Here is a 22138-nt window from a genome sequence, read left to right as displayed (position 1 = left end):
TAAGTTGCTGCCTATACTTTATCATAGTTTGCAAATTTACTACGATGCTAAATGTCTGGCCCTGGACGCGAACTCCAGTCCAGCCATAATATACAATGTGCACATTCATTGACACGTCACTAGGTCAGACCTCTAAAGATGGCGACCGCCTACGAGAAATTTAACCTGTAAGTCTTGAAAATATATATCGTTTTCAGTCTTTTATTTTCAGAAGCTAGCTAGTACAACTTTTCTGAAAACATTGACATCATTTGATGAGAGAAAATTGCCGTAGGTGTAAGACAAGAGCTAGCTAGCAGATGATAAACTAGTTAGCTAACGAGAGAAAATTGCCGTAGGTATAAGACTAGAGCTAACAGATGATAAACTTGTTAGCTAACGTTCAACAGCAATTACAGGCTGCAGTCATTCGTATGTGGGATTTGTTTAAGTTTACAGTATTGTAGCTAGCTTACAGTTATGTCAAGGATGTGTAGTTGTGTTGTCCGTAACAGTATTTATTTAGCCATCTGCCTTTCGATTTAATGAGTGGTAGAATGCAATCGATCTTGTTGATGAAGCAGCTAGCTAGCTCAAAAATTTAGTTAGCTTAGCTGTTAACGTTAGTTAGCCCATTGAGCCAGTTAGTGAGGTGCTAGCTTGTGGTGACGTTAACCACTAACTAAGTTGAGCGTTTGCCAAATCAAGCCAATGTTTTCCCTTTGTATAAGGCGTCACCATGCCAGATGTTCGTCTACTAAGGACACTGATTTTGTATCTCCTTCCTCTGTGCCCACTCTCCCCCCTATAGGCACACTACCCCAGAGAAGTTTTACATTGAGGCATGTGATGACGGCTCCAATGATGTACTGTCCATTGACAGGGTGTCCACAGAAATGATCCTCACTGGTATGTTGAGTAGGCCTATGTTTGTGTGTGTGTGTGTGTGTGTGTGTGTGTGTGTGTGTGTGTGTGTGTGTGTGTGTGTGTGTGTGTGTGTGTGTGTGTGTGTGTGTGTGTGTGTGTTATATCATCATGGCATGATACTGTCTTATGCTGACCAAGTCCATTGTATATATTTTAATTTAACTAGGCAAATCAGTTAAGAACAAATTCTTATTTACAATGACGGCCTACCAAAAGGCCTCCTGTGGGGCTGGGGGTTGGGATTAAAAATAGGACAGAACACGTCACGACGAGAGATAAACGCAACACTACATAAAGAGAGACCTAAGACAACAACATAGCATGGCAGCAACACATGACAACACAGCATGGTAGCAACATGACAACGACATGGTAGCAACACAACATGGCAGCAGCACAAAACGGTACCAACATTGTTGGGCACAGACAACAGCACAAAGGGCAAGAAGGTAGAGACAACAATACACCATGCAAAGCAGCCACAACTGTCAGTAAGAGTCCATGATTGAGTCTTTGAATGAAGAGATTGAGATAACTGTCCAGTTTTGAGTGTTTGTTGCAGTTCCTTCCAGTCGCTAGCTGCAGCGAACTGAAAGATAAGCGAACGTTGGTTTGTGATCATAAAGGCAATGAAAAAATGATGTGCCTCAGTTGGTAGAGCGCTGTACTTGCAACCACAGAGTTGTGGGTTTGATTCCCATGGGAGACCAGTACGAAAAAAGTATGAAAATGAATGCACTCACTACTGTAAATCACTCTGGATAAGCGTGTCTGCTAAAATGACTAAAATGTAATTTAAAAAAAAATATGATTATTTGTCTTTGTCCCTCTAGTGAGGAAGGACATTCCTCCCCATGCGGTCACCAGGCCAATATGTGGGATCATGGGAACTATCCGTCTGGTGGCAGGTAGGTTCATTCTTGCACTCTGTAAAATTATCCATTGAGAAGACTTGACCTGTGTACACACAAATGTTCTCAACAGGGTGAGTGTTTACTTTAGCGACACCTGTGCCCCTCTGCCTACCCTCCCCAGGCACGTACCTCATCGTTATCACAAAGAAGAAGAAGGTGGGTGACCTGTTGGGCCATGCCGTGTGGAAGGCAATGGACTTTGACGTTATCTCTTACAAGAAGACTGTGCTGCACCTGACAGAAAACCAGGTAGGGAGGTGTGAGTTTGGGCCCCAGTGCCAGCCCACAACCACAAGCACCCAAGCTCAACATGACTCTGGATGTTTCAGGCCAAGGAGAAAGCGATTCACAATGATTCCTTGTTAATGACAGTGGGTTGTTTTGATGTGGATGCTGACCAGTCGAAAACCCTAGCCTGACCAATATGAAAGCAGCATATTGGACTGAGAATGCTAGGCATCTGAGCTGACATAGATGCCATGTGTTGAATTTGCTATGGTGCCGGTCAACGACAGACAGTGTGTCTGTGGAAAGTCAAGTGTATGTGAAGGGCAAAGAGAAAGAGACCCCTTCTCACAGACAGAACAAGTACTGCATTCAGACGGTATCATCATCATGTAGCTGTTACAAGAACACTCTGTTCTGTCCCCAAGTCTAGACAAGTGTTTCTCTATTAGTGAGCATCTCTATGTTGGCTTCTAGTTGCAGTACTGGTGGAGGAGATGTTATTTAAAGTATATACGTTTATATTTCTTGTAATATATTATTTTAGAAGGATAGTGGTCATCCGATACTTTCTAACCATTGTTCCACTTAACTTCTGTTTTGCTTTGCTTCTTAAACATTCCTCCTGACCTCTCACCTCTGTGCTTTCCTTGGTCAACCTGCCTCCTGATCTCTCACCTTTGAACTCTCTGCTTTCCTTGTTCAACCTGCCACCTGACCCATCTTTCACCTCTGACCCCATCAGATGCAGGACAACAAAGCCTTCCTGTCCATGATCAACAGTGTTCTGCTCACAGATGGCTTCTACTTTGCTACAGACTACGACCTGACCCACACTCTGCAGAGACTTGCCAACACCAGCCCTGAGTTCCAGGAGATGAGCCTGCTGGAAAGGGTGAGAGAATGAGGGGATATATATATATATACACACACACACACACACATATACACACGAGGGAATAAATAATGTAAAAACATGTTTCCATTTAGAGATACATTCATGATGAAAACACGAGTAATGCGTTTGTACTTGTGTCCTGTACAGATGCAGACATTTCCTATGCAGGGCATGTGGAAACAAAGATGTGTTGTTTTCTTGCCCTCGTTTTTAGGCAGATCAACGGTTTGTGTGGAATGGTCACCTGTTGAGAGAATTCATGCCACAGCCAGAGGTAAGGACAGAACTGACACGTGTTAACCACTTGTGGTAAATATAAAATGATTACGCTCCAGTACAGATCATATGATCTTTCTAAACTGTATTGTCTCTGTTCTTCTCTTGACAGCTGCACAGGTTTGCTTACCCAGTTGTCCACGGCTGTATCCTTTCATGTATTTTTTATTTTTTTGTTACAAACTCCAGATGAAGACTTTTCCCACTCTTCAATTCTCAAAAACAGGAAGACCTCATTACCACTTCCTGTAAGACAACAGATATTGCCCATGTGAGATATGTCATTCACAGGGCGGTTGTTTAGAGTGACTGACCTGTTAAACAGCATTGCAGTTTAAACCCTGTAATCTGTAAATAGTTGGAAATCTACCCTCTGTGATCAGTTGCATGTGTGCACAACACACTAGATCACATGGTCATTTTCACGCTCACATTTTGCATGGGGTTTAGCGGTCTGAGTGACTGGATGTAAACCAGCTAGTGATTCCCCCATTACTCTGGATTAGTCTTGTCATTCTTTTCCCTGAGAAAAACATACAGACCATGTATATCAAGTGAACTTGCGGTTTGCTCCTTTAGCCACAAGGGGGAGCTAGAGATTCATATAGGTCGCATTATAATTGGGAAATTAGGGATATTGTATTTACAGACAATGGAATATGGATCCATTGACATAATATGATGGAGCCCACTTTTCTAAACATCACATCACTCAAACATTTTCTGAAAAGGAGGCAGATAAAAGTTGAATTCAGGAGGTAAAGTTAGACTATTAAGGTTAAGACCGTGTTGTCCCTAACCATGTGTTGTGCAGTCATCATTATGAAGTCCTGCTGCATCAATGGGAAGATCTTTGACTGGAACATCATCTCCAGGCGGAGCTGCTTCAGGGCTGGAGTGCGTTACTACGTCAGAGGTGACTGACTCCACATCCACCAGCACGTCTAACTGGAGCTTTCTGACTAGAGCAGGGATGATGTACAATCTTTTCCACAGTGGACCATTGTGGGTACAGGGGGTTTTGTTCCAGCCAAACAGTAATACATACAGTACCAGTCAAAAGTTTGGATACGCCTACACTTTCAAGGGTTTTTCCTTATTGTAGAATAATAGTGAAGACATCAAAACTATGAAATAACACATGGAATCATGTAGTAACCAAAAAAGTGTTAATTAAACAAATCAAAATATAATTTTGATTCTTAAAAGTAGCCACCCTTTGCCTTGATGACAACTTTGCACACTCTTGGCATTTTCTCAACCACCTTCATGAGGAATGCTTTTCCAACGGTCTTGAAGGAGTGCCCACATACGCTGAGCACTTGTTGGCTGCTTTTCCTTCACTCTGCGGTCCAAACCATCAATTGGGTTGAGGTTGGGTGATTGTGGAGGCCAGGTCATCTGATGCAGCACTCTATCACTCTCCTTCTTGGTAGCCCTTACACAGCCTGGAGGTCAATTGGGTCATTGTCCTGTTTAAAAAGAAAAGAATGATGGAAATGTGTATCGCTGCAGAATGCTGTGGTAGCCATGCTGGTTAAGTGTGACCTTGAATTCTAAATAAATCTCAGACAGTGTCACCAGCAAAGCACCTCCACACCATCACACTCCCTCCATGCTTCACGGTGGGGCCCACACATGCAGAGATCGTACGTTCACCTACTCTGCGTCTCACATAGACACAGCGGTTGTAACCAAAAATCTGAAATTTGGACTCATCAGAGCAGAAGACAGATTTCTATTGGTCTAATGTCCATTGCTTCTGTTTCTTGGCCCAAGCATGTCTCCTTCTCATTGATGTCTTTTAGTAGTGGTTTCTTTGCAGCAATTTGAGCTTGAAGTCCTGATTCACGCAGTCTCTGAACACTTTACGTTGAGATGTGTCTGTTACTTGAACTCTGAAGCATTTATTTGGGCTGCAATTTCTGAGGTGCAGTTAACTAATGAACTTTTCCTCTGCAGCAGAGCTAACTCTGGGTCTTTCCTGTGGCGGTCCTCATGAGATCCAGTTTCATCATAGCGCTTGCTGTTTTGGCGACTGCACTTGAAGAAACTTTAAAAATTCTTAATTTTCCGCATTAACTGATCTTCATGTCTTAAAGTATTGATGGACTGTCGTTTCTCTTTGCTTATTTGAGCTGTTCTTGCCATGATATGGACTTGGTATTTTACCAAATAGGGCTATCTTCTGTATACCACCCCTACCTTGTCACAACACAACTGATTGACTCAAATGCATTAAGAAGGAAAGAAATTCCACAAGTTAACTTTTAACAATGCACACCTGTTAATTGAAATGCATTCCAGGTAACTACCTCATGAAGCTGGTTCAGAGAATGACAAGGCTGTGCAAAGCTGTCATCAACGTACATTTTTTGTTTGCAGGGAGGTTCTGAGAATGTTTTACTATGGTTCCGTGAAAGTTTTCTGTTAAGGTAATGAAATACCAAGTAAATCCTTTTTTTCCCTTCCTTAAATGTGCTGAGAATTTTCCAAGCAATGAACTATCCTGCACCATTCCCGGAAAGTTGTGGGAAGGTTTTTTGCAAAATAACCATAGGACAACCACAGTCTCACCAAGCTCTAAGAAACATGGTTCTCAGAACGTTAAATGCTAGCTGGGTCTTCAATCAATATTTTGATTAGTGGAATCAGGTGTTTTACAGCTGGGTTGGAACAAAACCCTGCACATACACCAGCCCTTTGCAGATAATATTGGCCTGTCCACTTCTTTTTATAGTTTTACTGTCAAACACTCCTCATTCAGACGGATCATTACATAATGTCTATTTTGTCCATCAGGCATTGACTCAGAGGGTCATGCAGCTAACTTTGTGGAGACAGAGCAGATTGTCCAGTACAGCGGGGGCAAGGCCTCATTCGTACAGACCCGAGGCTCCATCCCCTTCTACTGGTCCCAAAGACCCAACCTCAAGTACAAACCAAAACCTCAGATCAGCAAAACCATTGACCATGTAAGTTACCTGTTACAATATTCATATTTTTTATTTCATGTTCAAACGTTTTAATTTACAGTAGAAGTAGCCATTTAATTACAGTAGAGGTATATGATATTGAGTATTACTATACTGAGTCATAAAGTCTTTCTTACCTTTATTGTCCTGTCCTGCTTTCACAGCTGGATGGCTTCCAAAGGCATTTTGACTCGCAGATAATTATTTATGGAAAGCAAGTGATTTTAAATCTGATCGACCAGAAAGGCTCAGAGAAGCAATTGGAACAGGCCTTTGACAAAATGGTGTCCAGCTTGGGCAACGGCATGGTCAAGTAAGGACTATAGCTTTTCCCCATCATTCATTCTGATCCCACTATGCCCGTCTTATTTTAACGTCATCCATGTATTTTGTTTAGGGTGAACATTCTGTCTAAAGCCCTGAAACTCCAAATGAAGAAAATGATTTGTGTTTTACATAACTCTCCTCCCTGTACCCGTGCACCTCTAGGTACATAGCGTTTGACTTCCACAAGGAATGCAGTCGGATGAGGTGGCATCGCCTGCAGATCTTAGTCGATATGGTGACAGAGATGCAGGATGAGTATGGGTAAGTATTTAGTCTGCATGGCCGGCCATGTTATTCTGTCTTTGTGTACTTTGTTTTTTGGGGGGCAGTTCATCTCTGTGGTTTGCTGATTTGTTTTGTGACAAATGTTATTGTAAAATCAAATAGGAATCAAATTGTTTGATTGGTTGGTCAGGTACTTCCTGGTTGATGTGGATGGGAACGTTCTGGTGCAACAGGAAGGGATGTTCCGCAGTAACTGCATGGACTGTCTGGACCGTACCAACGTCATCCAGAGTCTGCTGGCACGACGCTCACTGCAGTCACAGCTGGAGGTGGGAATCACCAACCAGACACGCCCACACTGACTAGACATATCCATATATTATATATATATATATATATATATATATATATATATATATATATATATATATATATATATATATATTACTCCCACTAGTTCTAGACACTCCTACCACATCCATCTAGACCACAGGTGTCAAACTCATTCCACGGAGGGCCAAGTGGCAGCGGGTTCTCTCCTCCTTTGTACTTGATTGATGAATTAAGACCACTAACTAACTAGTAATGAACTCTCCACACCTGGTTGTCTAGGTCTTAATTGCAAGGAGAAAACTAAAACCAGCAGACACTAGGCCCTCCATGGAATGAGTTTGACATCCCTGATCTATACACTTCCACCACATCACATCTAGACACACTATCTGTCTTTGACATAATGGGCAATGTCATGTTCCTCTGTTCCACCTCAGGAGTTTTACTGTTCAATAAAGGTGTAGACCTAGCCTCCCCTTTTACATTCTGTAAAAGCAATGGTAAAAATCTTAATGGCAAACTACATTTTAGGAGGAGCTTTTGACCTAAAAGACCTTTGACTTGACGAACTCATACGTTTCACAACTTCTGCTTCTTCGACTCACTTGACCCACATTTGCAAATGAGCAACAAACCGACAAACCAGAGACTGGAAAATCCAAACACTATGCTGAAGGCCTCTGACTAAAGCTGCTGTCTCTGTGGACTTTGACTGTGGGCTGTTTTAGTTATCTGACCCTATGTGGGCTGTAAAAAAAAAAATCAGGTCTCATCTCACCCAGGTACAATAAATACTTCAGGTACCATTGTGTTTTATTCAACTGTTTTAGCACTGTGGGTTAAACTGTCATTGAAACATGTATTAATAGTAGTTAGGCTGCTGGTTGACCCACAGGGTGATGAAGGTGCAGTTGCATCAAGGTCTTTCTGGTAAACAACAGTGCTGAATCTGATGGCAACCACCTTGGTTCCACCTTGCCCCCTGTGGTCAGGCCACTGCAGTATCTCACCACACATCTTTGTTTATTTGCAGCGACTGGGAGTTCTCCACATGGGCCAGAGGATTGAAGATCAGGCCGACTTCGAGAAGATCTACAAAAATGGTGATCCTCAGCTGAAATCTGCACACTTTCCTACCCCTCTGCCAGCACGAGCACAGCATTGTCTTCCTTATGAGATTATTCCAACACTATGGTTTATTAACATGATTGAAATCCTCCACTTTTTCCACTGACTAAATCTGTTGTTTTCTCTTTCTTCCACCCCCCTTTCCCTCTCTCAACCTTGCTTGCTGCAGCGTGGGCAGACAATGCCAATGCGTGTGCCAAGCAGTATGCTGGCACAGGGGCCTTGAAGACGGACTTCACAAGGTGAGAGAGAGGGGCTCACGTGTTTCCTAGGGCACAGGACTGGCTCTCTTCATAGAAACGCACTCCATTCCATCAGGAAGTCACTGAGTTCACCTGGCTGTAGGAGGATATTATGGATTCCAATAGAACTTGTCCATTATACAATGACAGAGAACTAGTTGTCTTTCTGCTGGCACAGTACCATCCCACTGTCAGTCACACCCCACACATCCATGAAGTTAACTAGTTGTCTTTCTGCTGGCACAGTACCATCCCACTGTCAGTCACACCCATGAAGTTAACTAGTTGTCTTTCTGCTGGCACAGTACCATCCCACTGTCAGTCACACCCCACACACCTATGAAATTGGCCATGCATTATTGGCTATGAACTACATAAAAACATTGTACTGGTTTTGGTGATGAGTATTGAATGGACTGGTGCCCTTAGAACAGGGAGGAGTAGGATGTTTTGCTTGTGACCTTTGTTATAACCAGGAAGACAACTCTGAGTAAGAGCGTGCTCAGGAAAGGGTGGAGGATGACGATGAGGATGATTATTTGTAGTATGTGTGAGAGATGATTATGACAGGGATGACTGAAGTGTTGCTCATGTCTCAGAACAGGGAAGAGGACACAATGGGGGCTGGTGATGGACGGCTGGAACTCCATGATCAGATACTACAAGAACAACTTCTCAGACGGCTTCAGACAGGTGTGTGTGTCTACTGTGCATGTGCGCGCCAGTTATTAGTCATGTTTTTGTAAATGTGACTACGGTAATAAAAAATCCTTGACGTGTGTGTGGTAACTGATAATTGAGACATCTCTCCTGATCATCAGGACTCTATTGATCTGTTCCTGGGTAACTATTCCATTGACGAGGCAGACATGACCACACCCCTTCATGAGACCAAAGACTGGAAGTTCCTCACGGTGAGATCTGATTGGCTAGGCCTGATCAGTGCTATGTGTACTGATTGGCTACAATATGTGTTGGTTTCAGTCACAGGCGGTAGATTGAGATTCCGTTATCTTATTTAACTCCTGTTTCCCCTCTCCCCCTCTAGTTGCCCATTATCATGGTTGTGGCATTCTCCATGTGTATCATCTGCCTCCTCATGGCTGGTAAGACCGCAGTGGACTCCCTTGTCAATTCTGCATTGAATCCTAATAGGGGCATGGAATTTGTTTGAAAATTCTAGTTACACCTGCACCGATCTCAAGTTAGGATTTGGTCCCATAAACACATTTTGCCATACTTTGTTTTACAACACTGTTTCCACTGGTATTGACTAGGCAAGTATGTGCTATCAATGGGTACTTTTCCGGTACCTAGTTATTACCCGTAGTCACCCTCCGTGTCCCCCACCCTCAGGTGACACGTGGACGGAGACCCTGGCGTATGTGCTGTTCTGGGGCACAGCTAGCTTCGTGACGGCCGGCGTCATCCTCTTCAACGGTCGGGAGTTTGTAGACGCGCCCAAGCTGGTCCAGAAGGAGAAGATGGACTGAATGTGTGTGTGTGGAAAGCAGCTACGCTCCACAGACTTCTCCTCTTCCACTTCATCCCACTCTTCTTCATCGTACCCTCAGCATCAGCGGGCCTGGAGCCTGTACTGATTACTGAGCCAATGGCATGAGGAAGAGGAGGGTGGGGTGAGAGAAAGGCCAGGTGTATGATGTAGGGCTGTGAAGCATACAGGGACTCGTTCTGCACTGGCCTGCTGCTGTCCACACCACTAAGCACATTGTTTGGGCTGGGGAAGATCCCTACCCTACCCTTGTCCAAAGACTGACTGACTATAATCTGAAAACAGTCTGATTTTATGATACAATACCCCACTACGGTAACACTGTTACCCTGCTGCACGGAATGCATATGAACTGGCATTGCTGTTGTTGCCATAGCAACCTTGCCAAGGGAACTACTTAAAAACTTTAAAAAAATATCTTGCCTTTTTTGTTGTTTTTGTTAATTTGTCACCTTCTAGCTACATCATGTCATATTTGCTCTGTTGGTTGCCATGTTGTTTCAGTGTCATTGCCCCAGAGTGGTTGATCTGAACGTAGTGTCTTAGTGTGATAGCTGACCTATTGGGTGCCAGTGGCTGTCTGTCAGCCCAGCCCAAGCCATGATCCCAAAACTAGTTCACCAATAGTCATGGAGAGAATGTGCTAGCTGTCCAATGGTTGGGGAGGGAATGTTCTAGCTGACCAATAGGCAGGAAGAGAACGTGCTAGGTGGCCAGTGGTTGTTGAGAATGTTCTAGCTGGCCAATAGTTGGGGAAAGAATGGGCTGAATTGTTTCAATAGGGAACTTTAGTTATGGTGTCCCACCACCATTAATGCCATTGTAACTGGCCATACTATTCTCGCTCACTGCACTTCTGAGTGCACAGACAGACCCTCAAAGGGTTTCACATGAGGATTTCTCTGAGATGTGACGAGAGGGATGTTTGTTTGTCTGGCTGTCTAGTCTTCCCAGGTATGGAAAGCTTCATGAAACAGCTGGAAAGACAAATCCTCATTAGTTTCTAACAACCAAAAGGTGTGAGAGAGCATCAAACTATATACTATAGTGAGTAGGATCTGTCTTTGACCAGTAGACTGGGAGGCCCAGACCTAGGCTAATAACGAAGCATGGATGTAAAGGTCCAATGCAGCCATTTCTATCTCAATATCAAGTCATTTCTGGGTAACAGTTAAGTACCTTACTGTGATTGTTTTCAATTAAAATGGTTGTCTAGGATTGTCTGGGATATGGTTTTGGGGGAGGGGAAAACTGAACTAGCTGTTATTGGCAGAGATGTTTGGAAATCTTTGTTATTCATCTTTTAACACATTTTTACTGTCTGGTGATGTCACCAGGCAGGTCAAAATTTCATCCCACCAAAACAGCCAGAAATTTTAGGCGGTCTTTTCAAATACTAAAAGAGCATCATAATTTTCACAATATTATTTCCAACCTGGAAATGTATATAAAACACGGGAAAATCTAGTTTTTGACTGAACTGGGCATTTTAAACGAACCAAAGTCTCATGGGGCATTGGGGATTTTAAATGCCACTTGTCGCCTATGACGATTTCTTTGTTTTAGTGTGTCTCTGGATGGGAATGTGAACTGTTGCTCTCTCTTTCTCTACATTATTTATCCTTTGATTATTGGCTGTTCTGTAGCACCACCCCCAAGTCAAGTTATGCTGCCTCACCACAGGTCATTATAAGAGACGGGGTGTTTAGTAGCAGGATTGGGGCCAATTCCATTTAAATTCCAATTCACAACATTATTCTCATTGAAAAGCATTAATTGGAATGGGAATTTCAATTTACCTCCTGAATTGAAATTAAATTGAGCCCAACCCTGGTGTATAGTGTACATAATCATTACAGGATCACACTTATCTTACCTGCTGCCAGAGTGGCACCTGCTGATCTGAGAATGTTAAGAAAAAAGTATGTAATATTAAATTGATTATATTGCCGCTTATGTGTCTTTCCACTTCAACTGTAGTGGTGCAAAATTACAATGAGAGAGTATGAATGTCATAACTTTAAATGTAGTGGTCAAATAATACATTGGTGTATGGTTATTATGATAATGTCACGCCCTGACCATAGAGATCCTTATTTATTCTCTGTTTGGTTAGGTCAGGGTGTGACTCGGGTGGGAGAATCTGTTTTCTATTTCTTTGTTGTTTTTGCCTAGTGTGGTTCCCAATCGGAGGCAGCTATCTATCGTTGTCTCTGACTGGGGATCATATATAAGTTGTCATTTTCCATTTGGGTTTTGTGGGGTGTTGTTTTCCGTTTAGTGTCTGTGCCTGATGGAACTGTTTGCTTTTGTTTTTGTATTTGTTATTTTTGTTTGAGTGATTCTTGACAATAAAGATCATGAACACTTTCCGCGCTGCGCTTTGGTCCACTCTTCCTTACGACGACGAGCGTTACAGATAAAGCATAACCCAAGGTACACATCGGCTGCCATGCCAGTGGACAACAGTACATTCCACTGTGCATTATCAGCCATAAGCCTATCAAATTCAAGAATCAGCCAGCATAGTGTCTCTTGCTGATCTGTGTTTTTAAACAGATTATTTAGGTGCCATGTAAGCCTAGATACAATGTAATGTAATGACAAAGAATTGTATGCTTGTAAGAATGATGCGCAAAATGTTCAATACAAATGATTGTGCTATTTAAGCTGAGTAATTTTTGTAGCGGTTTTAGACACATCTTTTTGGTTCGACTGCTTTACCAATGAAAATGGGTTGCTACTGTTGACTCAATGCAGTATGAAGAAAACAAGCTGGACCACAGTTTTAATTGTTTTATAGGCCTATATTATTGTCACATGTTTTTGTTTTGTTTCAGAGGATTTCTTTTGGGGCAGTTATTTTCCAGGATATTAATTTGTTATTATTGTGTTTTTTTTGTCACAATGTGTAATAAATGTATCATTAGTCATTCTGTTCCATTTCCTAATATTGTTCTATAAAAATTGTTATTTTACATGAAATGTAGCCTATTTATTGTCCATAGTGTTTTCTGGTTTAGTTCCGTTTTAAGTGACAATATGGAGCATACTATTGGTACTGTAATAAGAAGCAATGTCCTTCCTTCCTTTAGGAGGTAGTTTATGAACTGGTGTAGCAGTCCATTTTAGCAAGTGTATTCTTTATTAGATAATGGTTCATCATTGTCCAATTTATTTTCAGAACTTTTATACACTATGTAAGGCTTTTATGTTCCTTATAACATCTAATAGGATCACTTCTCATCAGCATCCTTGATTCAATTGGCTATGCTGTTTTGCCTTTTTGAAGAGTAATGGTCATCCTACAGGGTTGAAGATAGGCTGTCATATCAGCTTTATAACAAAACTCCTCATTATATCCATGGTTCTGGTGTCATACAGTCGGCCTACATCTCTCTCTACACATGATGTTTTCAATGATCCTCACGGAAATAAAGATCATGATCTGTGTTCATTTGTGTTCATGTTTAAATTTAAACTCTGAAATTCTCCTCAAGGAGGAGATTAAGGAGTTGACATGCCAAGATCATTGTCATGACATGTGAGTGGGATTTTTGCATACAATGAGGGATCAAGGATGGATTTTGGAACTAGATGTTCATACTATAGTTTGAGGATGTGCATGTCCAGCCTGCTTTAGCTGTAATTCCCATCATCTATATTAAGGTTTGTTTTAGAGTGAACATTGTGGAAGAAATAACAATAGGGTATTTCTGTTTTTAAGTTTTAATATATTTGCAAACATTTCTAAAAACCTGTTTTCGCTTTGTCATTATGGGGTAATGTGTGCAGATTGAGGGGATTTTAAAAATGTATTTAATCATTTTTAGAATAAGGCTGTAACGTAACAAAATGTGGAAAAAGGGAAGGGGTCTGAATCCTTTCTGAATGCACTGTATACCAAGATTAGTTTTAGAGCTAAAATGTTTTGGAAGAAAGGCGAGTGCAATGGTTTTGAGCCCTGTTTATACCTGGTTTATTCCTGTCTCCTGACCTTGTGCACATTCTGAGTGTGCCCGCATTTTCACTAATCGGTCTACACATAGTATTAAAATGTGTCTCTTATCCATCCACTGTCTGCACAATTTTTCATGGCCCCTCCCTGTATCCAAATATATGTATACTATTCTTTCAGAAATTATTTTATTTATTTTAAAACATACATTGATGTCATAAGTCAATGATTTTAGAGGGCGGGAAAAGGATTATTTAAGTGGTTTCTCTGTCCAGATCTGTCTACACTTGTAAAGATATCCAGACAATCCGTGCCTGACTACCTCCAGAGGTGGTTAGGATCACAATGAGTCTTTTAATCATCTACACCTGTCTAAAAATGTGGGCACAATCACAATATGGACAAGATCAGGACAAAGGATGCATTTAAGCATCAGGTAAGCTATAAATGGGGCTTTGGAGCGGTGGCAGTTTTCAGTTTAATCATTGAGATCAGCTGTGTGGGTGATCTTAGCCTATATTAATGGATCACCTCACTGTAATACGGCGGTCAACAGTGGTTGCAATTGGCCCAATCTCTAACATTGTGACTGTATATGCCTGTTCTTGTCTAACCCCACACACACGTCCGTTGGGCCCTACCCAGGTAGGGCCTACTAGGGACACCAGGTGCCATAGACCTACACAGAATGCAAAGATCCAAAAAACAGAACGCTCCAATGAAATGATGCTTTATGAATAAATATGACTCAGTTCTGTCAATAGGGCTGAAAGTTCCAACAGAATCACCTACAGTATATTCACAACTGCCCTTAATGAGTATATCATTATTCAAAACTATTTTCTTGACAGTTTTTCCCTAGGTGGTATAGTGCCACAAAGCGGCACCCACCCGTACTAGTGCTGGCACACACAACAGAAAGTACTTGAACGTTTGAACAAAATGTGCATACTTTAGTTTGTAAGATGTGCATGTACAGACTGCTGTTATTCTCACCATCTATGATGCCTTGAGGCACGGTATGTCAGTATGTTGATTTTACCTGATTTTATTAGGATCCACATTACCTGATGCGATGATTCTAGCCCAATGACCACTCAAAAACTTGGGGTCTGACACACAATGAAAAAGACATTACAGACATTACAAAAACATTGACAAGAAGACATTTAAAATACATGAAAGGTAATGTTTAACTATAAATTATCATATTCAGTGATCAGTTATATGGTCAATCTCATTAGATTGTTTTCTTGAATATGAATGTACTTTTCCCCTGGGAAATGTCAACCAACTCTCACAAAGTATTTTGGAAATACACAGGACAAAGTTTTTTAGTAAATGGTGTCCAGCACACAATTTTGTATTCGGTGCATTTCAGTCACAGAAAAAAGACAGTAGGTTTTATTTTTTCATGTGACTGTTACACATTTTGAATAAGTAATTTGCATATACACTGCTCAAAAAAATAAAAGGAACACTTAAACAACACAATGTAACTCCAAGTCAATCACACTTCTGTGAAATCAAACTGTCCAATTAGGAAGCAACACTGATTGACAATAAATTTCACATGCTGTTGTGCAAATGGAATAGACAAAAGGTGGAAATTATAGGCAATTAGCAAGACACCCCCAATAAAGGAGTGGTTCTGCAGGTGGTGACCACAGACCACTTCTCAGTTCCTATGCTTCCTGGCTGATGTTTTGGTCACTTTTGAATGCTGGCGGTGCTCTCACTCTAGTGGTAGCATGAAACGGAGTCTACAACCCACACAAGTGGCTCAGGTAGTGCAGTTCATCCAGAATGGCACATCAATGCGGACTGTGGCAAGAAGGTTTGCTGTGTCTGTCAGCGTAGTGTCCAGAGCATGGATGCGCTACCAGGAGACAGGCCAGTATATCAGGAGACGTGGAGGAGGCCGTAGGAGGGCAACAACCCAGCAGCAGAACCGCTACCTCCGCCTTTGTGCCAGGAGGTGCACTGCCAGAGCCCTGCAAAATGACCTCCAGCAGACCAGATTTGGCCAGATTTGTTTTTAGGCTATGCCATCATGGTAGTATAATTAAAGGTTAAAGGTAGACAGCGAAATGACTTTGCCATTAACAGAACCGCAGATTTTGAGAAGAGTGAGATGCAAGACCTCGCTCTTACAGTCACACAGTATCTGTACGTGCACGGGTTCCCTTCACAGTGTAGAAGTTGAGCATTGCGTTTCAACACTCTTAGTTATTGTGGAAATTGGCCCACTATGCTGTTTATTTTCTGCATCTATGTCACATTGTTGAGTCGACCTTTAATGTGCAATGTTTTATCTGCTGATGTGTTGGATAGCAGATGCAACAGATATACCAGCCACCCCACCCCTCTCTTTATCCAAGCTGTGATGAAAGCTGTGATACACAGACGCTGTCGCTGTAACGTTAACAAAACGCCTGTGTAACGTTACTGGAGTACTAGCTAGCTCACAGTGTCATTTGCTCCTGCCTGCCGAGCACCTGCCCTTGCCGTAACGTTAACAGAACTGCTGGATAGCAGTGTTTGGCAGGCGGGGGTGACGGACACTCCGTTGTCTTCGCTAGCTAGCTACTGGTGTCGCTGTGCTGTGTACCTGTGTTAAAACGGCCAACTGGAGCCATCTGAGCGGTTGGCTTCTGAGCCCTCACCCTCTGATTCTACTTTGGTCTGACCCACTACAAGTGGTCCAGCAAGAACCAGGCAGATTTGTCCATATCCAGAGTTTTATTCTCTTAGTCACCACCTCACAGTTGCACACACACACACACACACACACACACAGATTTGCATCAGAAGTGATTTTTGTGGTTTCTATAGAAGAATAGAACTAAACATGCGTATTGAGGCTCCTGAATGGTGCAGTGGTCTAAGGCACTGCATCTCAGTGCTAGAGGTGCCACTACAGACCTTGGTTCGATTCCAGGCTGTGTTTCATAGGGCGGTGCACAATTGGCTCAGCATCGTTAGGGGTAGGCCGTCATTGTAAATAAAAATTTGTTCTAAACTGACTTGCCTGGTTAAATAAAAAATATATTTTTAACAATGGTGCTGCAAACTACACAATTGGATACTTACATAGCCTAATAAATAGCATGGCGTTACAAAATAACACATCAGAGATATTCACACATTCAATAATATGTAAGGTGCCTCAGTCGTGCAATGAATTTCAAACACAGATTGCCTCACAAAGAAGTGAACCTATTGGTAGATGAGTAAAAAAAACAGACACTGAATATTCGTTTGAGCATGGTGAAGTTATTTACACTTTGGATGGTGTATCAATACACCCAGTCACTACAAAGATACAGCCGTCCTTCCTAACTCATATGCATTGTCGGAACTAGAAGCACAAGCATTTCGCTATTCTCGCATTAACATCTGCTAACCATTTGTATGTGACAAATAAAATTTGATTTGATTTGATTTGGAAGGAAACCGCTCAGGGATTTCACCATGAGGCAATTGGTGACTTTGGAACAGTTTCATAATTTCATAATAAATAAGCTTTTTTCGTCAGAAAATACAGTGTTTCCATGTCAAATGGTTTAGTCTTATTTCAGTCTTCTGTGATGTATATCAAGTGTAATATTGGGATGCAAACTCAACATTTATTACATTTCAACTCTATATCTGACATGGTACAGGTGTCTTCTTTTTCAAGCCCGTAATGTGTGAGATGTATACTTTTGTTTCAAAATAGATTTGTTTAAGACTACTAAGAAACTCTGTGTGACCCTGATTTAGACCACTGTAGTAAAAGGTTAATGGCTGTGATTCGAGAACACTGAGGAAACTCTACAATAATAATCTAATTGACAGAGTGAAAAGATGGACGCTTGTACAGAAAAAAAATATTCCAAAACATGCATACCGTTTGCAATAAGGCACTAAAACTCCTCTTCAGGGTACCTCAACATCACAACTATAGCAGGTTAGAATCTGTCTCGAAGAACCATGTAAAAACGGCTAGCTGAAGCCATCTGAGCGGTTGGCTTCTGAGCCCTCATCTGCTAGTGACTTAAACTGACTCTGCTTTGATCTGACCCACTACAGGCGGTCCGACAAGAACCAAGCAGTTGTGTCCATATCCAGAGTTTTATTCTCTTAGTCACCACACACACACACTCTAACATAGTACTGCAAGCTACACAATTGGATCTTTACAAAGCCCAATAAACAGCATGGAGTTACAACATAACACATCAGAGATATTTACACAGACTAGTCTCAACAGAGAGTGAGGATAGTTACTGATCCACCTGACAGTCAAGATTTATGGCCCTGTCTGTCCTGACAGCTAGTGATTTTGAGGTACCATTGCTTAAAGGGAATTTTCACCCTGGAGGAATCTGGGCTTGTTTTCATGTCCGAGGCATTTCCAGGTCAGTGAGATGTGTTTCTCACATAATTGCCAAGGAGGAAGGCAGGTTTGGGCTTCCCTTTGATGGCTTCTGGTGTATTGATGGGGGGGTGGGGGGGGTGGGAGATCTGAAAATAAATGTAATCCTGTTTTGTGGCATATCGCGAAGGCTCTGTGTAATATATTCATTGCACTATACATTTTTGTGCGTATAGATATGGTTGTCCTTGTTCGATAAAGCCATTGGATGTCTTGCAGCGTTGCTCCTGACAGTGGATTAATTGCTAAATATACAAGCTGACGCCTTTTTTTCAATCTCTGAAAGACTACAACTGGTGTGGGACAGGTGTTTTGTGCTCTGGCACTGTCTCTCCCCCAAGGAGAGATTTATTTATTTATTTTTTGAAAGGGAGGTGGACACTAAAGACACAATCCTTTGGGAAAAACTGAAAGAACTGACAAGACCACAATGGCTTTAAGTGATTCCTCTCATCAACACGAATTCGACGATGGAACATTTTTTTAATGTTCTATTACCTACATGGAAACATTCAACCATACATGTTTCAACCGGAGTATTGTGAAGAGGATTCAAAACAAAGAGTTGGGTTTAGCTAGAAGCTTGGCTACAGCTGATGCCAGCACCAACAGGGCAGATGACAAATCTGCTAGGAACACAAGCATTTCGCTACAACCACAATAACATCTGCTAAATATGTGTATGTGACCAATAAAATTTGATTTGATTTGAAATACGGTGGCTAGCTAAGTAAGTTATTTTTCCTGCAAGCCACCAAGCTAACTAACTTTAGTTTACAGTGCATTCGGAAAGTATTCACACCCCGTCACTTTTTCCATATTTTGTTACGTTACAGCCTTATTCTAAAATGTATTAAATACACACAATACCCTATAATGACAAAGCAAAAACTATTTATTGGAAATGTTAGCAAATGTATATATTTTTAAAACTGAAATATCATATTTGCAAAGTATTCAGAACCTTTACATTGTTGAAGCACCATTGGTAGCAATTACAGCCTCGAGTCTTCTTGGGTATGACGCTACAAGCTTGGCACACCTGTATTTTGAGAGTTTATTTTCTGCAGATCCTCTCAAGCTCTGTCAGGTTGGATGGGGAGCCTCGCTGCACAGCTATTTTCAGGTCTCTCCAGAGATGTTCGATCGGGTTCAAGTCCGGGCTGTGGCTGGGCCATTCAAGGACATTCAGAGACTTGTCCCGAAGCCACTCCTAAGTTGTTTTGGCTGTGGGCTTAGGGTCGTTGTTCTGTTGAAAGGTGTACCTTCAGCCCTTGTCTGAGGTCCGGAGCGCTCTGGAGCAGGTTTTCTTTCCCTTTCTTTCATCTTTCCCTTGATCCTGACTAGTCTCCCCATCCCTGCCGCTGAAAAACATCCTCACAGCATGATGCTGCCACCACCATGCTTCACCGTAGGGATGGTGCTAGGTTTCCTCCAGACGTGACGTGACGCTTGGCGTTCAGGCCAAAGAGTTCCATCTTGCTTTCATCAGACCAGATAATCTTGTTTCTCATGCTCTGAGAGTCCTTTAGGTACCTTTTGGCTCCAACTCCAAGTGGGCTGTCATGTGCCTTTTACTGAGGAGTGGCTTCCGTCTGGCCACTACCATAAAGGTTACCCCACTCTTCCACCAAGGCACCTGCAAGTTTCCAGACATGGCCCTAGCCCTCATCCAACAAGTCCCAGACATGCTCAAAGAGATTGAGATCTGGGCTCTCTGTTGGCCATGGCAGAACAATGACAATCCTGTCTTGCAGGAAATCACGCACAGAATGAGCAGTATGGCTGGTGGCATTGTCATGCTGGATGGTCATGTCAGGATGAGCCTGCAGGAAGGGTACCACATGAGGGAGGGGGATGTCTTCCCTGTAACGCACAGCGTTGAGATTGCCTGCAATGACAACAAGCTCACTCCAATGATGCTGTGACACGCCCCAGATCATGAAGGACCCTCCACCTCCAAATTGATCCCGCTCCAGAGTACAGGCCTCTGTGTCATTCCTTCGACAATAAACGTGAATCTGATCATCACCCCTGGTAAGACAAAACCGCGACACGTCAGTGAAGAGCACTTTGATGTCTGGTGAGGACCTGCCTTACAACAGGCCTACAAGCCCTCTGTCCAGCCTCTCTCAGCCTATTGCAGACAGTCTGAGCACTGATGGAGGGATTGTGCGTTCCTGGTGTCGGGCAGTTGTTGTTGCCATCCTGTACCTGTCCCGCAGGTGTGATTTTCAGATGTACCGATCCTGTGCACGTGTTGTTACATGTGGTCTGAAACTGTGAGGATGATCAGCTGTCCGTCCTGTCTCCCTTTAGTGCTGTCTTAGGCGTCTCACAGTATGGACATTGCAATTTATTGGCCACATCTGCAGTTTTCTACCACAAAACAACAGAAAACCTAAATTTAACTAGACAAGTCAGTTATGAACAAATTCTTATTTACAATGACGGCCTACACCGGCCAAAGTCGGATGACGCTGGGCCAATTGTGCACTGCCCTATGAGAATCCCAGTCATGGTTGTTTGTGATACAGCCTGGATTTTAACCAGGGTGTCTGTAGTGACGCCTCTAGCACTGAGATGCAGTGCCTTAGACCACTGCACCACTCAGGACTGCTGTGTCACAGGAGCATGCTCCCTGTTCAGTATTTCTTTAAAAATATATATTTTAATAGAAATACTTTCAGCATTTTAAAATGTGTCTAGTTTACATAACAGGGTTGACATTAAAATGTGAGACAAATGTAAATTAATCACTAATGCAAGAAAATATCTAGGGCTTTACAGTGACATGGGGGGGACATTTTGGGGTTAAGTGTGTTAAAATCTTCAGAGAAGTCAGAAAAACATGACATGGGCCATGTGAAAATGACGATTTTTGGCACCTTAGCGAGTATTTATTCATATAAAAATAGGATATATTACATTTTCCATGTAGTTTGTATTAAAGGGCACTTCATTTAATATAGCAGGCTTTAAAATGTCTACTTAAAATATCAGAGACGCAAAAGGCACTCTATTTGTAGAATGACCCTGTTATATTCAGCCCTAAACCTCAGCTCACTAGGCTGAAGAAAAGACTACAATCCAGTCTTTGACAGAGGAAAATAAGTGCTTAACTTCAGACAAACACGCTATTTAATGCAGGTGGTTATTGGACAGCCCATGTCTATCCCATAGAAATATAATCTCATGCTATACTGGACAAAAATATAAACGCAACATGTAAAGTGTTGGTCCCACGTTTCATGAGCTGAAATAAAAGATCCCAGATATTTTCCATATGCAAAAAAAAGCTTATTTCTCTCAAATGTGCTCAAATTTGTTTACATCACTGTTAGTGAGAATTTCTCCTTTGCCAAGATATTCCATCCACCTGACTGTGGCATATCAATAAGCTGATTAAACAGCATGATCCTTACACAGGTGGACCTTTTGCTGGGGACAATAAAAAGCCACTTTAAAATGTGCAGTTTCGTCTCACAACACAATGTCACAGATGTCTCAAGTTTTGAGGGAGCATGCAATTAGTATGCTCACTGCAGGAATGTCCACCACAGCTGTTGCCAGAACCGCAGGCAATGTGTAACCACGCCAGCCCAGGACCTCCACATCCGGCCTCTTCACTTCCACATCCGGCCTCTCCACATCCGGCCTCCACATCCGGCCTCTTCACTTGGGGATCGTCTGAGGCAATGCTGAGGAGAATTTCTGTCTGTAATAAAGCCCTTTTGTGGGGAAAAACTAATTCTGATTGGCTGGGCCTGGCTCCCAAGTGGTGAACCTATACCCTCC

General features: G+C 42.2%; 1 protein-coding gene across 2 annotated transcripts; it reads left to right on the top strand.

Annotated features, from left to right (window-relative positions):
* Positions 1-84: 84 nt before the first annotated feature.
* On the top strand, positions 85-12947 carry LOC129857347 (phosphatidylinositol-3-phosphatase SAC1-B-like). 2 transcript variants are annotated; one of them, XM_055925501.1, is made up of 18 exons: positions 85-167; positions 791-888; positions 1740-1814; positions 1942-2069; positions 2791-2940; positions 3158-3217; positions 3332-3365; positions 4034-4135; positions 6022-6194; positions 6359-6507; positions 6684-6782; positions 6937-7075; positions 8113-8182; positions 8377-8449; positions 9049-9142; positions 9271-9363; positions 9498-9555; positions 9806-12947. In XM_055925501.1, the coding sequence occupies exons 1-18, from the start codon at positions 139-141 to the stop codon at positions 9940-9942; spliced, it is 1761 nt and encodes a 586-aa protein (XP_055781476.1). In that variant the 5' UTR covers positions 85-138; the 3' UTR covers positions 9943-12947. The 2 variants fall into 2 exon arrangements, with proteins under 2 accessions (XP_055781476.1, XP_055781477.1); XM_055925502.1 differs by lacking the exon at positions 9271-9363.
* The last annotated feature ends 9191 nt before the right edge of the window (positions 12948-22138 follow it).

This window comes from Salvelinus fontinalis, chromosome 6 (genome assembly GCF_029448725.1).
Source record: "Salvelinus fontinalis isolate EN_2023a chromosome 6, ASM2944872v1, whole genome shotgun sequence".
In the NCBI taxonomy this organism is placed as follows: domain Eukaryota; kingdom Metazoa; phylum Chordata; class Actinopteri; order Salmoniformes; family Salmonidae; genus Salvelinus; species Salvelinus fontinalis.
This window is presented reverse-complemented; position numbering and strand designations above follow the sequence as displayed.